Source organism: Drosophila melanogaster, chromosome X (assembly GCF_000001215.4).
Source record: "Drosophila melanogaster chromosome X".
In the NCBI taxonomy this organism is placed as follows: Eukaryota; Metazoa; Arthropoda; class Insecta; order Diptera; family Drosophilidae; genus Drosophila; species Drosophila melanogaster.
The window spans coordinates 13,949,510-13,963,783 of record NC_004354.4 but is presented as its reverse complement, the minus strand read 5'-3'; the positions used below and the strand labels follow the sequence as shown (position 1 = coordinate 13,963,783).

At 37.3% G+C, this 14,274-nt stretch overlaps 2 protein-coding genes across 6 annotated transcripts in view; one reads left to right on the top strand and one right to left on the bottom strand.

Moving 5' to 3' along the window:
- mamo (maternal gene required for meiosis) overlaps positions 1–14,274 on the top strand; it is a 144,412-nt gene that overhangs the window by 26,744 nt on the left and 103,394 nt on the right. The gene's annotated exons all lie outside the window — the stretch shown is intronic.
- Positions 7,210–8,548, bottom strand: CG11068 (uncharacterized protein). The gene is made up of 2 exons (NM_132708.4): positions 8,109–8,548; positions 7,210–8,039 (listed from the first exon to the last, which is right to left on the bottom strand). The coding sequence occupies exons 1-2, from the start codon at positions 8,361–8,363 to the stop codon at positions 7,395–7,397; spliced, it is 900 nt and encodes a 299-aa protein (NP_572936.1). The 5' UTR covers positions 8,364–8,548; the 3' UTR covers positions 7,210–7,394.

Genomic DNA, 14,274 nt, shown 5'->3' with positions numbered 1-14,274 from the left:
ACAATTACTATTGTACAATTATAATGCATAACATTGGCCGAACAAGTAATGCACAAGTGGGGGAAAAAAAAAACCAAGAAGGAAGCATAGACAACTCTACTATTTTTTAGGGCTGCAGAAAATTAATTTTTAAGCCAAGTAAAGATCACCTAAATAAAAGTTTAGAAGCTGCTATAGTTATGAAGCTAGTATCATATGTATGCACATTTTTCCTTTATACACAATATAATATATGATTTATGTACAATAGAATCATGTAGAAGAAAGAATTATTTTTAGTATATTTAAAGCAATTAAATATGGAACTCCACATGAGCTAGAAACCTTGAAAATCCGTGTGATTCCGCAGTGATTTCCCACTGATTTAAAACTCTGACTGCGCTTTCAAATTTCGCTCCGACCGCCCGGAACACATTGCGTATGCGTGTTTTTTTTTCACCTTATTTATTTAGTTTTCTTATGTTTTTTTTTTTTTACCAGTTTGAGAAGCGATGGGAAAAGCGTATGTGTTAGTGGAGTTGCACTTTGCTGCGTGACACATTGTGTGACTGACTTTTCAACTAATAGCAGCAGGAACAACGCGACATGCAAGCCGGGGGGGTCTGACCCATTGGCAATTAGCATTTCGGACGGAGCTGAATTTTTCAGTTTGGTTTGGCCAAAAAAAAAAAAAAAATAGCAAATAAAATACAGCAAAAAAAAGAGGAAAAAAAATGCCATATCTGATCGTGGCTGGGGCCCCGTTTGCGTGTTCTCCTTCTGTGTATGTGTAATTGTGGATTAATTATAGCCAAGGACCCCACAAGATACAAATAAAGATACAAAGTGTATCTCTATCGCTCCATGTGTCTGTGCAATTTCCGTCCACAGAACAAGGTTAATTCAGTTAGCCATTGTTGGTGTAGCAGCACAGTCGCTTGTTTTTTTTTTCGCTATTTTTTTTTTTTTTGTTTTGTTTTAATTGCGCTCAGAGTTACATAATCATTGCAGCTGATGAACACGCACACAGAGCTGTAAATTATTATTATATTTATTTTTTTTTTTTTTTATGGCCAGTTAGAAACACTTTCGACAGCCTAGATGACTAGAAACCCGTTAGACTCTTCGCTTCTTCTGGGTGACAGTTTCTGCAGCCTTTTGTTTTGCCGGTCTTGATTTCTCACTTGCGATTCGCGTGGAAGACGCTAGCAAATTAAAACAACAACCGGTTTTTTGCACACTTTTTTAGAAATTGGGGGAACATCAAATGGCCCGCAGAACAGACACTTTCGTAGTTCTACGATTTTTAAAATGATTAAAATATATAAATTTTAAGCATCTATGCGCTCAATTATTATACGATAATCAAACATTTATTAACATTTTTAATAGTTATTATTTTAACAAACCACTTAGCACAAAAGGTAATTTATTTATTGCATAAAATCATTCAAGCTCACACATTTCTTTGTCGTTTAAATGGGAACTATCATAAATTTATATAAATTAATAAGTTAATGCCTGACCTTTTCGCAGTTGTCAGCGGACATTAGAAACGAAATTTCACCAAACGGGCAGAATCGACACGCGTTTTGACCATTGCAAAATGTTTCCCATGGCTTTGGCCAAAATGGCAGGCCGAATAAAGTGAAATAAAAGAGAACTTTCGAAAGTTGAGGCAAAAAGACGAGGTAAAAGCAAAGAAGCGGCAGCAAAAAAATGCATAAATTTGGCATAAATTATGCTCTCACCTAGGCAGCTCAACCCTTTTTTTATATGTATTTATTTGTGTATATTTTTTTTTAAGTTTTGTTTGCATCTATTTTTTTTTGCACTCCACCCCCTCACGACTGTGAAGCGTTGAAAAATGATGGCAGCCTGCAAATTGCGCGGAAAATAAAGTGAAGGCTGGGGCAGGCGTGAAAGATCGATTGTTGGATCGCGTTGTTGAATTCGTTACTAAATGCGGGCGGGTTTTCATCTTTGAAGGCAAAAGGAGTTCAACTAATGGAAGTAAAAATAAAATTACAACTAATGGGCGCTAGAGAAAGGAAAAGTTAAAATAAGAAGAATTAGCTGCAATTTAGTAATGGAAACATCTTAATTTGATTAAAGGGTGAAATAGGTTAACATTTGTGAAAGTTCAGAAAGGTCAACATAAATCATATAATATATCTACAAAATGTTGCTGATTTTTCACTACTTTGAATTCATATCATTTAAAACTTCGCTATCATACTTTAAGTCCCATATAGCCCACATAAATTAGCCAAAGAGCCATTCTTTATCAACCCTTTAATCAGATTCTGTCCATGATTAATAACTGCCTGTTTCTATGCCTAAATCGAAGCGACAGCGCAGAATATAAGCTAGGCGAACCATAAAAAAAATTCGCGAGTCTATTGAACTTTCCTACGCCCCATAAGCCCCAAATCAAGGGGTTCAATGAACCCCGCACAATTTTTTTTTTTTCGGCCTGAAAGAGATCAACGACACGCACAAAAATTACAGACGGCCAAACAACAACACTTTGTAGGCCTCAAATCACCAAAAAAAAAAAGAGAGGCACGCACAGAACGCACAAAAGTCAATGAACTCACACGCACAATGACAAGAAAATGCGAAAAAAGGCAGAGAAATTCGCAATCGCAAAAAAGTGCGTAGCCGAAATTCGGCGAGATCAACGCACGCACCCAAAAAAAAAAAAAACGAGCTGAAAAGAAAAAAAAATGGCAAAAACAATACAATCCGCAATACAGGAAAAAATGTTGCCGAAAATCGCGAGCGCTACCTCTCTTTTTTTTTTGCGCTCTGTCAACATTTTTCAAAGTCAAGTTGAAGAGCGTGCGAATGTGTAGATTTGCATTGGTATTGGTATCTGTATCCGTGTGCTTGCGATTCTTTTTTTTTTTGTTGTCTTTCGCATTTTTGCCAATTCTCTCGCTCTCGTGCTTTTCTAATCTCTCTCTCTCTCTAGTTTCGCCTATTGCTGCTTACGCAATTTTGCATGTTTGGCAAACACAAAAAATCATTAAAAAATACAAAAAAAAAAAAAAAGAAGAGGCATAAAATATCACCAAGATAGAAACGAACTTTTATCAGTCACACTTTGCTGACTAGAATTTTTGGGCGAACTACAATATATGTGTGTGATGAGATGTACCGCCCTACTGAAAACTATATATTATATAGAGGCATTTGTATATAATATTAGCAATATTTTGTTATCGCACAAAAATAAAATACTGAAAAACGGCAGAAGGCACGTTCTTAGCACCTCAACGCATGACATTAAGCAAAAATTTAGAAATATACCTGCAAAATTATTGTAAGAAAAAATGTTGTAGAAAAGATAGAGAAATATACACATATTAGATATAGAAAGAATTTGTAAATTTTTTTATCTATGAATATTTTGATTAATGCTGTTTATTAATTCAAAAAGCAAAACATAGGTTTTTATAATATACCGGAAGTTATACTAAACCAATTGTTTTAAACAATTTTCAAATCATTTCATTATCCCTTTCTAACTTTAGAGCTTACATGTACAGATATTTCCATATTATTTTTATACATTTTAATAGCAAAGTCTAAATGCCATATTTTGGTGCTAACTTTTGGCATTTTCTGACCATTGAAAATATATGAATCGCCATTCCTCCACTGGCAGCTGTCAATTGCTGCGACTCTTGCGATGCGTTTTTGCGACCTTCTGACCTCGCAGCGGGGAATATAAATGCACAAACGATGGTTCCATTAATCAATGACATAGTGGGAGAAATACGAAATTTACCCGCTTGCCAAACAATATTTTCTCAACTATGCAAATTTGTCTTCCGCAAAAAAAAAAAAAATAGTGTATGCAAAAATTCCTAGGCATATAAAGGAAAACATATGTTATCTGTATCTGTTTGATTTCATATGTGGGTCACACACAAATGCGAAATTGCGAAAAAAGAGGGGAACTAGAAACAAAAAAAAAAAAAAAATCGCACGCACTCATAAACGAAATCAGCTTTGCGTAGCCGGCTGCGTAGATTGCGTATACGCAATGTGTGTCAAGGACAGAAATGTGCGAATTTTTTATGGGCCCAGCCACGCTGCCCCTCTCCCTCTCTCCCTCTCTCCCTCTCTCTCACTATCTCTCTTTCTCGCTGGCACTTCGCACTGAGAAATGTTTAATTTTTCCACAGCCATCTAAAATTAAACCCCAACGTCAGGAACAACAAAAACAATAACATCGAAGCACCTACTGAACTAATTTGTGTTTGTAGATGTGCGTAGATAGCATTGAATTTCAGCTGTGCGACAAGCAGCCCGCTAGAAACAGTTTTGTCTGCCATTTCGAGCTTCTTTTTTTTCCAGCTCTTTGGTTTTGCAAAGTACGCTCTTTTCTTTTTTTTTTGTGTGTTTTGTATTTTCGCAACTATTCGCAATTCACGCCCACGGTCAAGCCAAAGGTCAGGCCAGTTGCCAGTTACTCTAAGCCCACGAAACAAATGAGCAATGAGTGCAAACACACACAAATCCGCAGATGTGTGTTTCCCCCACACACACTTTTTTTTTATAATTTTCTCTTTTAAATTTCGCCATGAAAAACGCTGGCGAAGAAGGTGTGCAAAAAATGCCCTGCATATATTAATATAATTAAAATTATGAAAGAACAAAATCAATTGCTCATAATATTGTCATTTTGGGAAAAAAAAAACAACGAATTTTAAGAAATTCTTTCAATTCTATTAAATTTATTAAATATTCTTTATTGTATATAAAACAATCAGATATCACGCAACTTATGTTTTAATTTTAATTTTAGTATCTTGTAAATGTTGCTTGTGTTTGGAAACCTTCTCTTTGGTGAGTGTATCATTTCGCACACATTTCGTTCACAGTAGATACATGTGAACTTGTATCCGCGCTTCTTGTGGATGTGTATCTTTGTATCTGAGCAGCTGCTTCTGGGCTTCGTCACTCCCTGATCCCCTCGACATCCCTGCCCTTCTCCTCCTCCTCTCCGTGCCGCACACTATTTTTTTTTTCGCCTATCTACGCTGTCAATGTGTGTCAAATTTCCAATTGGGTCGCACGCACAAGCTACTTTGTTGTTATATGCGAATTTTTTTCGGTGTATGCTTGTGTGAGTTTTCGCAAGCGCGTTGATCGCGGAAACGAAACAAAAACCTTGCCTGTGTGTGTCTATTTTTTGTTTGCATGTGCGTTTGTGTGTGTTTCCCGAACGCATTGCGTAATCAGCGTTGTACTCTTGCTCTTGCTGAATTTGTTGCTATTTTTTTTTTTTTTTTGGATTTTGGACACCAGCTTGACAACAAAACAAAGCCAAATAGACAGCAGCGCCCAATAGAAAAAAAATATATATATGTATAAGAAGAGGGGCGAGGGACGCCTAGTTGGGTTAACTTGGTGGCTTTTGCCTAGTTAGCGACTTAAAAAATAGCAGATTCATATGTAGATGTACCATGTAGGTCTGTAGATATGTTTGAAGCCACAAAAGCGGTTAGAAGTCAAATGGCGCAAGAGCAAAGCAACAAGCAAAAAAGAAAGAAAACTAAAACAAAAAGTGCAGAGAAATCGGGGAAGCCAAGATTAGGCAGATATATAATTTAGGCAAATGATCTTGGTAAAACACAACTTAGTGATAAAAAAGCGATTTATTTTTGTTTATATTGAATTTCATATCTTTTAAACTATACCTTAAAAGGTATATATTTTTCAAAATTAAAATAGAATTTGTTGCTGTTTGTAAAATGCCATTGAAAGTCGTTAAATAAATCATTATACCCTTGAATAATGTACTTATGCCATATGTGTCTTTTTGGAGCGTCATCAAAGCTTTTGCCAAGCAAAAGCGTCTATAAATTGTTATGGGCCAAAAAGAAGAAAGAATGGCAATGAAATCGGATGATTCAAATTAATCTTAGATGCAGACGAGTAGGGTGGTTAAGTTGGTTAGTTCTGGCTAAAAAGTATATACGCTTGTTGAAAGTTTCGTCGAAAAAGTAAATTAAAGGCGTCGATAAGACATCCTTGAAAATAACCAGGCATTAGCAAAGAACGCAATAACTTTCTCCACAATTTAAGCTTAAGAATTAAGAAAGTTTAAGTTAATAGAATTTTCCCAGATTTTATTTGGAATTTAAACTTGTTTTAAAACCGCGATAGGCTATGTCTGCATGTTTAATATTTGAAAAACTACTTCAAACCCACCATTTTATAACGCATTTCTCTGTGTGATATCTATTGTACAAATCTTCTGCCAAACAGGTAGAATACAAATTCTCCTGAAAAAGTTATCCCCGCAAAACTGAAAATTGCCAAAAGGTAAAACGCAAAAAAATTTTCGTGACATAGGCAATCAAAAAACAATACAAAAATCCCCAAAAAATAAATAAATAAATAAAATAAAATAAACTGACTTTTGTACAGTTGTTTCGGTCTTGTTTCTTAACCAACTCTTCGCTTCTCTTTCTCTATGCGGAATTGAAATGTTTTTTGTTTGCCTTTGCGAAATTAGCAGTCGCACAAAAAAGTTTGCGAATTTTTTGCGTTTCTCTCGTTTTTTCGGTTTTTTTTTTTGTTTTTGGGTAACGCACAAAAGCGCGTTGAGAACGCAAAAAAAAAAAAAAAAAAATAGTAGAAAACGTAGAAGAAGAGCTGTCCTCGAATTTAGGTCAAATGCTCAACGTCGTTTCTGCGTGCCGATTGGCAAAAAAAAGTGAAATAAAACTTTTGCGAATTTTTTTTTCTCTGCCTCTGCTGATTTTATTTATCTTCTTTTTTTTGGGCTTCTATATGCCAGTGTGTGCGTTAATGTTTTATTAGCTATTGTTGCTGTTGTTGGTGCTTAACTAACGGTTCATCAAAATGATTGCGACCGCTTGGAAACCAGAAAAATAAAACTAATAGGAAAAGAAGTTGAGGAATAACGAGACACAAGCGGCCATAGAATTGCCTAGAAAATTGTTAGTGTTTTCTCATGTTTCCCTCGAACGAAATGTTAAGATCTCAATGCTTTTAATTATAGTATTTATTGGACACTTTTTATGTTGTTATGTTAATCTGGGTGAATCAATTCAACACAAAGGTTTGCCGAAATGGTTGCCATCAAATTGATGAATCACCTTTCTGTTTTTATTTTTTTTACTTTTCTTGTGATCATAATACCCCATAAGATTTGCCAAATAAAATGCTTTAGATTGTTTAGATCTTGAGTTATAAGCACATACTTTTAATTTAACATCTTGGGGCTTGCGTTGTCTTAAAGAAGAGCACGACTAACAATCAGCCTTTCAATTGAGGACAATGATGTAATTCTTTAACAAGTAAAAACTACACTTACTGACACCATTTTGTGGGGTATATACATATATATATGTAGTATATATAGTTAGGATTTAGGACTTTAAGGGCTTGTACATCATGAGACGCCGACGAACACATCCGATGGCCTCTTCCCAGCTGTTCGAGGACAGCAGATCCTCATCCTTGGCCAAACGCTTTGCCTTGGAGGCGATGCCTTTGCGTTTGATCGTCTTCTTTTTCGTCAGCTTGGAAATTCCGGTTGGCAGTTTATCCGGTTGCGATTTGCCGGCTTCAACCGTTTCGGGTTTCTTGGTTCGATTGCATTTACCCGGATTCCGTAACCGTAAGCTCTTCTTCATGTCCACACTGGCCATTGACAGAATCTGCTGAATGGATCGAACACGCGTAACGGCCGGTGGCGTAAAACTACGTATCCGTCGACCGGATGATGGTGATACCCTGGAAAATTTACGATTCGGCTCCGGTGGCACGCGCATAGCTGCCTCCTTGGGCGGCAGATCCAATAGATTGTCGTACTTGGGACGACGCTCATTCAGCTGCGTCTTTAGACGGGACAACTTGGGCGGCGGCTTGTAGGACTCCAGGGTGTAGCGGGTGCTCTGCTTGTTGCCACCCACCGAGGAGCGGCCCAGGGACCACAGACCCTTGCTCTCCTTCTGGAATGCTCGGTAGATCAGGTGACGTGGAACAGGTATCGGTAGTTCTGCGTGACGTTGCTGTTATAGTTGAAGACAGTTCGATTTGCCGCTTTAAAAAGGAAGTTCTAATCTATGGCTTTCACTTACCGAATCGTATAGCTCACGCTGTCGCATGCTAAGTCCTGGCCAAGTTAATGCCGCTCGTTCCAGACCCTCGTCGATGCTGCAATTGTGCATGATGCACAATTCGCGAACGCAGTTGTAGAACTGAAGCGGACTGGCATCGCGGGGCTTGAAGCGGCTCAATGCTTTGATGAGGCGGGCACGCTGCTCCCGTTTTTGGTCCTCCGTGGACTCCGGGACGGTTGGTTGATATGTGTTTCCCTCTTGATCCTTGGCCATTGTGAAAATCACACTTTATTCTTTGGGTTGGGGCAGGCAAACAAATGAATAACACTACGAATTTTCTTGTTTTTTTCGTTCAGCGTCTGTTTTCTTATCGACACATTGAGAATTTTAACTGATACAATAAAAAATAAGAAAGTCAGTCGACAATGTCTATTCCGGACCAGCGCTCTGATTAAAGTGATTTCGGGAAAGCAGATACTACAGACATGGGGAAACTTAAAAGTCAGAGCCTGCTATGTATTGTAGGTAGAAGAAATTGTAAAACACTATTACTATTATTGTATTATAGCAATGCATGGTCATGAAAAACATCATAAAAGAAGTGATGTAAATATTTGGATAGGATATCAATAATAAAAAAAAAAACGAAAGATTGAAGTTAACAGCTGGACACAATGGATCTGCATACATTGCATCGATCGATTCACATATAAAAATGATATAACAATAAGAACAGCAAATCAATAGGGTAAATGGTATTACACAAAAAGCTCGATTGATCTAAAATTGAAGTAGAAATTATCGCGCTCTTAAATTTAAAGAGGTTCTGAGAAAAATGCACACTTCCTGGCGATAAGAAAGTACACTCTTGTTAAAACTTAAAAGTTATTGGGTTACATTTTTATGATATAAATTGTCGCGAATTGTGATTTATATAATATATATAATGAAGCAAAATTTAATAGATTTTGCTGATCGACGTAACCTTTTTTTCCATGAAAAGTTACTTGGATTTGTGGTGGCCAAAACTAAAAATGGCTGCCAATTGGTTAAATGTGCCAGTTGCGCACCTTCTCTTTCTTTCGCACTCTAGGGGCACTAGTTTTCATCCCGCACACACACACATATATGTATATATATACATACGCACGGGAGGGTTAGCAACCCTTACCGCTTGCACGTGTGTGTGTGAGTTCTCACCCTCAAAAAATACAACAGGAAAAAAAATAGAGGCATTTGTTCGACCATTAAATGCGTTCAGCCAAGAACTACAACAACGGAAGGGTTAAAAGGTGGAAGAGTAGCTGAAGGCATAGGAACAGGAAGAATAGTGTGTATTTCTCTAGTTTTGCTCTTTGTGTATGTGTGCTTCAGTGTGTGCGTTTGTGTGTGTTTGTGGATGTCCTTAGCTGAAATCGAGCTAACCCTACCCATAAAAATAAATAGGGGAAGGGCGAAGAAGCAGCCAGCACACACACCACGCCTCCTCTTTGACCTACACTGCGCCAAATAGTTCGTTTGCTCTTAAATTCGTACAGTACGCAGTGAAAGAAGAAAATTAAAGTTTAGCCAATTAACTTTAGAGCATACATAACTACATTTACTATTTCAAAATAGTAGTAATGGCAAGCTAGATTGATTCATTTTTTTTTCGCTTATTTAATTTACAACAATTTTCGGGCAGTGTACATTTTAGAGCCTTGTCTTTGGGCTTTGCGTGTTCCGATTGTTGTTTCTGTTTTTGGGGGTTCTCTGTAGCGATTTTCCAACAAATATTTGGACTATTCGTAGACATCCAATATGCATGGGCTTTTCTTGTTTCTGTTTTTTTTTTTTGTATTTTATGTTTTTTTTTTCGTAGCTCAGGGAACGCCAGAAAGAGAGGGCCATAGGCCGTAGGAAGTGCAGGGCGGCCATTGGAATGAAGTTATAGTACAGGTAAACATATATGCATATATAAATGCACTTGTCCGTGTGTACATATTTGTATATATCTGTAATATATATGTACATATATCTCTCTTTTGGCCCAACGAATCGCTGGAGCGTGCAGTGTGCGAGCGAGATGGGCTGATTGCCAGCGGTGGCGGAGGGGGAGGGGGGTTTAGTCATGTCTCGTGTGAAAATATGTTTCTTTCATCTTTTTTTTTTTCAATATATATATATTTTTTTTATTTTCTCTTTACACAATTTGCATTTGCGCAAAAAGTGCAAAAGTTGACACACGCAAAACTCGGCAGCTTATTAGTGTCAATGTATGCGTTTGTCTGTGCGTGTGTGTGTGTGTGGATGCACACACATATGCGTCGCCATTTTGCCGGCCAGTTTACCCATTTTTTTTTTGTTTGCACTAGCCATTTATAATTTTATTTGTATTTTCCCTTTGACCCTACTGAGTCGAACCCCCATTGCACTTAATGAAATTCTTTTTTAACGTATTTTTCCCTCTCTCTTTCTCTCGTTGCAGGTGAGTGGCGCTTTTTTATTTATTAATGGATTTTCCATTTACCCTTAAGAACGGTTTGACACAAGGATTGGCGGCCAAGGGAACAGCTTGACGTCATGCCAAAAAAAACCAAAAAAAAAAAACGAAATAAAGCAAATATAATAACGAAAGCCTGAAGTTCCATCGAAAAACTGTTGTAAAAAAGTGAGCTAATTGGGGTAGGTAAGGCAAAATAAAAAAAAAACTTGATGTACAAATCAATTGGAAATAATATGTTAATGAAAGTGGAATTGAACTTAGTTAATGGACGTTAAGGTAATGGTGTTTTTTCATGTTCAGTTGATCAAAAAGGCTCTTATTTGATTAAAGGTCAAAATTATTCCCGAATTAATCATACTTTAATTTCGAAGCACTGCTGCGCTGTTTAAGCTTTGAAAATATTTACTCATAATATTGCTGCCTCATCTGGGGAATCCTGTTCGCATTTTCCACACTCATTTTTTGTGTGGGCTGCGAAAAAGTTGCGAGTGTCAACAAACACATCCAACGGCGGCAGAAGTGTGCAGATTTTTTTATTTTTTTTTTTTTTTTGCTTCTTCTGGCAATCGAAAGACCCGAAAAGTAAACAACAACAAAGTAGCAGAGTAGTGGTAGTGGGGAAAAATCAACAAGAAATAACCATTGAATATGACAATGTTGTGAGGAGATGGATGTGAAAGTCGCAGATGATTTCAGTCCGATGCCATTTGAAATGAAGCCTCATAATTAAATAATATCCATATGAAAGGTAGTAAATATGTGATCAAACTTCACCAAGAGCATGCATTGCTGCATTTTCTGTTTGCACTGATATCAAAGGAATATTTTTCCTGTGCTGGTCTGCAAGTGCTGTGCTTTTGGCATTTTTCAGCTTGAAGGAATGAGCCCAGCTGCAACCCACAATTCCCTTGCAGCACCTACACTTTGGATGCGAATGCTACTCGGCAGCCTCCCACTGATCTTCACTGCTCAACTGGAACTCTTAACTGCAGTTACTCTTTCTTGCAAACTATTTAAAATATTTGAAAATTAGGATTGGAAATTGTAGAACAACTATTGTTTGCTTGTTATCAAAGAGGTAGCACTAAAATAAGTTGCCATACTGAAAGTTAGTTCTTTGCTAGTTTTAATTATCTGTCATTAAATGGAAAATTATGCTACAGTTCTGGCAAATATTTTCCTTCGAATTTTCCTATTATCTAATTTAGCAAATTTTGATAGTGCATCAAGAGCTTGTCTTCTCACAGTATCACAGGCGTTTTGTCTTTCTTCTGACTGCGAATGCAGTTCTAGATGTGTTTGTTGTAGTTGTTGTTGCAGCAGCAATGATTGTGGCTGTTGCAGTTGCAATTTTTTTTTGTTTTTTTTTTGTTGCTATTGCACTTTGGTTTTGGCTTTTGCTGCACGCAGAGCACGCATTTCCAGCGTGAAATGCAATTTCTGCGCTAGAGGAATTTCAATTGTGTTGGTGTGGCCCGAAGGGGGATGAGTGGTGCGGGAGGTGTTCTTCCCAGTCTTCCACTCGGACTTGGGTACACTTGAAAAAATAATCGAAAATAATATTACCTAATATGGTGTACTTCGATTTGAAGAGAGTCTTGCAAAGATTTTGGATTTGATTGACAACTAATGAATCGATAAATTAGAAAAGTATAGGCACTTACTAAGAATTTCTCTCAGTGCATGCATGTGTATAATTTGGTTTTCCGTTTGCCGTTGCAACTCCCGCAACTGCAGCTCAGAAACTCTGAAATAAATGGATGGATGATGGGCCAAGTCAGTCTCCAAGTCTTCAGTCTGCAGTCTTCGGGCCGCAGTCTTCAGTCTTCAGTCTTCGCTATGGCTTAGACCCGGTTCAGTTTTGGCGTTCGTCAGTTTGTCAGTCATTCAGTCAGTCAAACGCACGACGCTCACGCAGAGCACGCAACTTGAATTGTCTTCGCTTGATTCTTCGCCCCGTTTCTTCAGTCTTCGAACGTGCATCCTTCTCTTCAGCGGCATTTCTTCCGCCGCCACATAGCTTCCATTTTTCTTCTCCTGTTTCTTGTTTCTGTGCACTTCTTTTAATGTTAGTTGAACTTGGAGGCCACAGCAAATTGCAGCTCTTCTAAACAACATCCAAGACGTCAAAATCTGTGGTTCTTCTGGAAGATTTGGATTTGCGCGGGTGTGGTTTTTCGCTATGCTGCAGTCCGTTCTTCCTGTTCGTCTGCCTGTTTCAAATCGAAATAGGTGGTATATGTATGTGTGGAAACAAGAAGAGCAGCGATCTCTTTGATCTTGATAAGCAAATCAAAGTGGAGCACAAGAAGAATTGCCAGCGTAGAATTGCGGGGTAAAAATATTTGTGTCATGCTATGCATATCAGAAAATGCTAAGATATCAAATCTAAATATATAACTTCTTTTTGAGTTTTAAAATGATTGTTATTCTATTTCTATGTCACACAATATTTGTAAAATATATATATATATATATGGATGTTTAAGTTTTTTGCTTTCATAAAAGTATGCTTTAGTTTTCTGTCATATTTTAAACTGATCTCTATACAGTTTAAGATTATGTGTGTTAAATTTTAAAATATTGATTTGTAGAAAATTAGTTTCCTTAATTGTTTGGGGACTTGATTACTCCAAAGTACATTTAACCATTAAAGGTTGGATAAAAGTGATTTTATCAATAAAATTGCCTAAATGCCAGGTTGTTTCATACCTTTAGTTCCCTTAAACGAACTCATCCCCAACGGAATTATTGAAATTACCATTTTAACTGATGGATGTGGATAACCCGAGGCGGCAGATGCCGATAAAGGTGAATACAAACAGGCAACAAGCAGTCAACACGAAACGAATCAAAGGATCAAGGAAAAACCAAAAAAAAAAAAAAATATATCGTAATTTATTCATCTCCAAAAATTGTGAATATGTATAAGGGGATATATTGGGGCATATATGTACATATATGTATATATGCATATGTATATATCGACACTTTTCGAGACGCGTGCCCGCAAATGCAGAGCGGCAAAATTGGCTCCTTTTTGGGCACGTTCCAGCTGGCCTCGGGTCTTTTGGTCCTTGGTCCTTGGTCCTTGGTCCTGCCCCTCACTTATGTTAATTATTCGCCATGGCTAATTATGTGACCAAAAGACCCTCCTTAGAGGGTTAAGGACCCGCCAGAATAAGGGCCATGGGGGTAAATCGAGTAATTTTCATGGCAATTTCTGCGTAATTCGCTCGCCCAGTTGTCGCATGTCTGGCGACAAATGCCGGAATCTATAAAATAAATAATAAAATAATGTGCGCACCCTCCAAGGAAAAGGGAGAGGGAGTGTCCTTCCGCACTGGCTACTGTCGCTACTGTAACTATATAATTATCGTAATTATTTTAATTGTACCTCGAAGAAGGCAAACAAAAAAAAAAAGAAAAAAAAAGCGAAAAACGCAAGCCAGAGTGAAAAAATAAAATATGTAAACAAGGATCGAAAGCGACGGAATAGACACGAGATAATGCATAATGAATTTTAATTGAAATAATGCAAAAGGTCATTGGGTTCGTTTAAAACAGAGTGTTCTGAGAATTGTAGGGAATGAATGAATAAATGTGGTTTTTTATAAAAACTATTAAGCTGTGAATATATTATAGTTTGTATTTAGTAAGTTGGTTAAGGTTGTTAAAACTTAAAACCATTCCTTGATT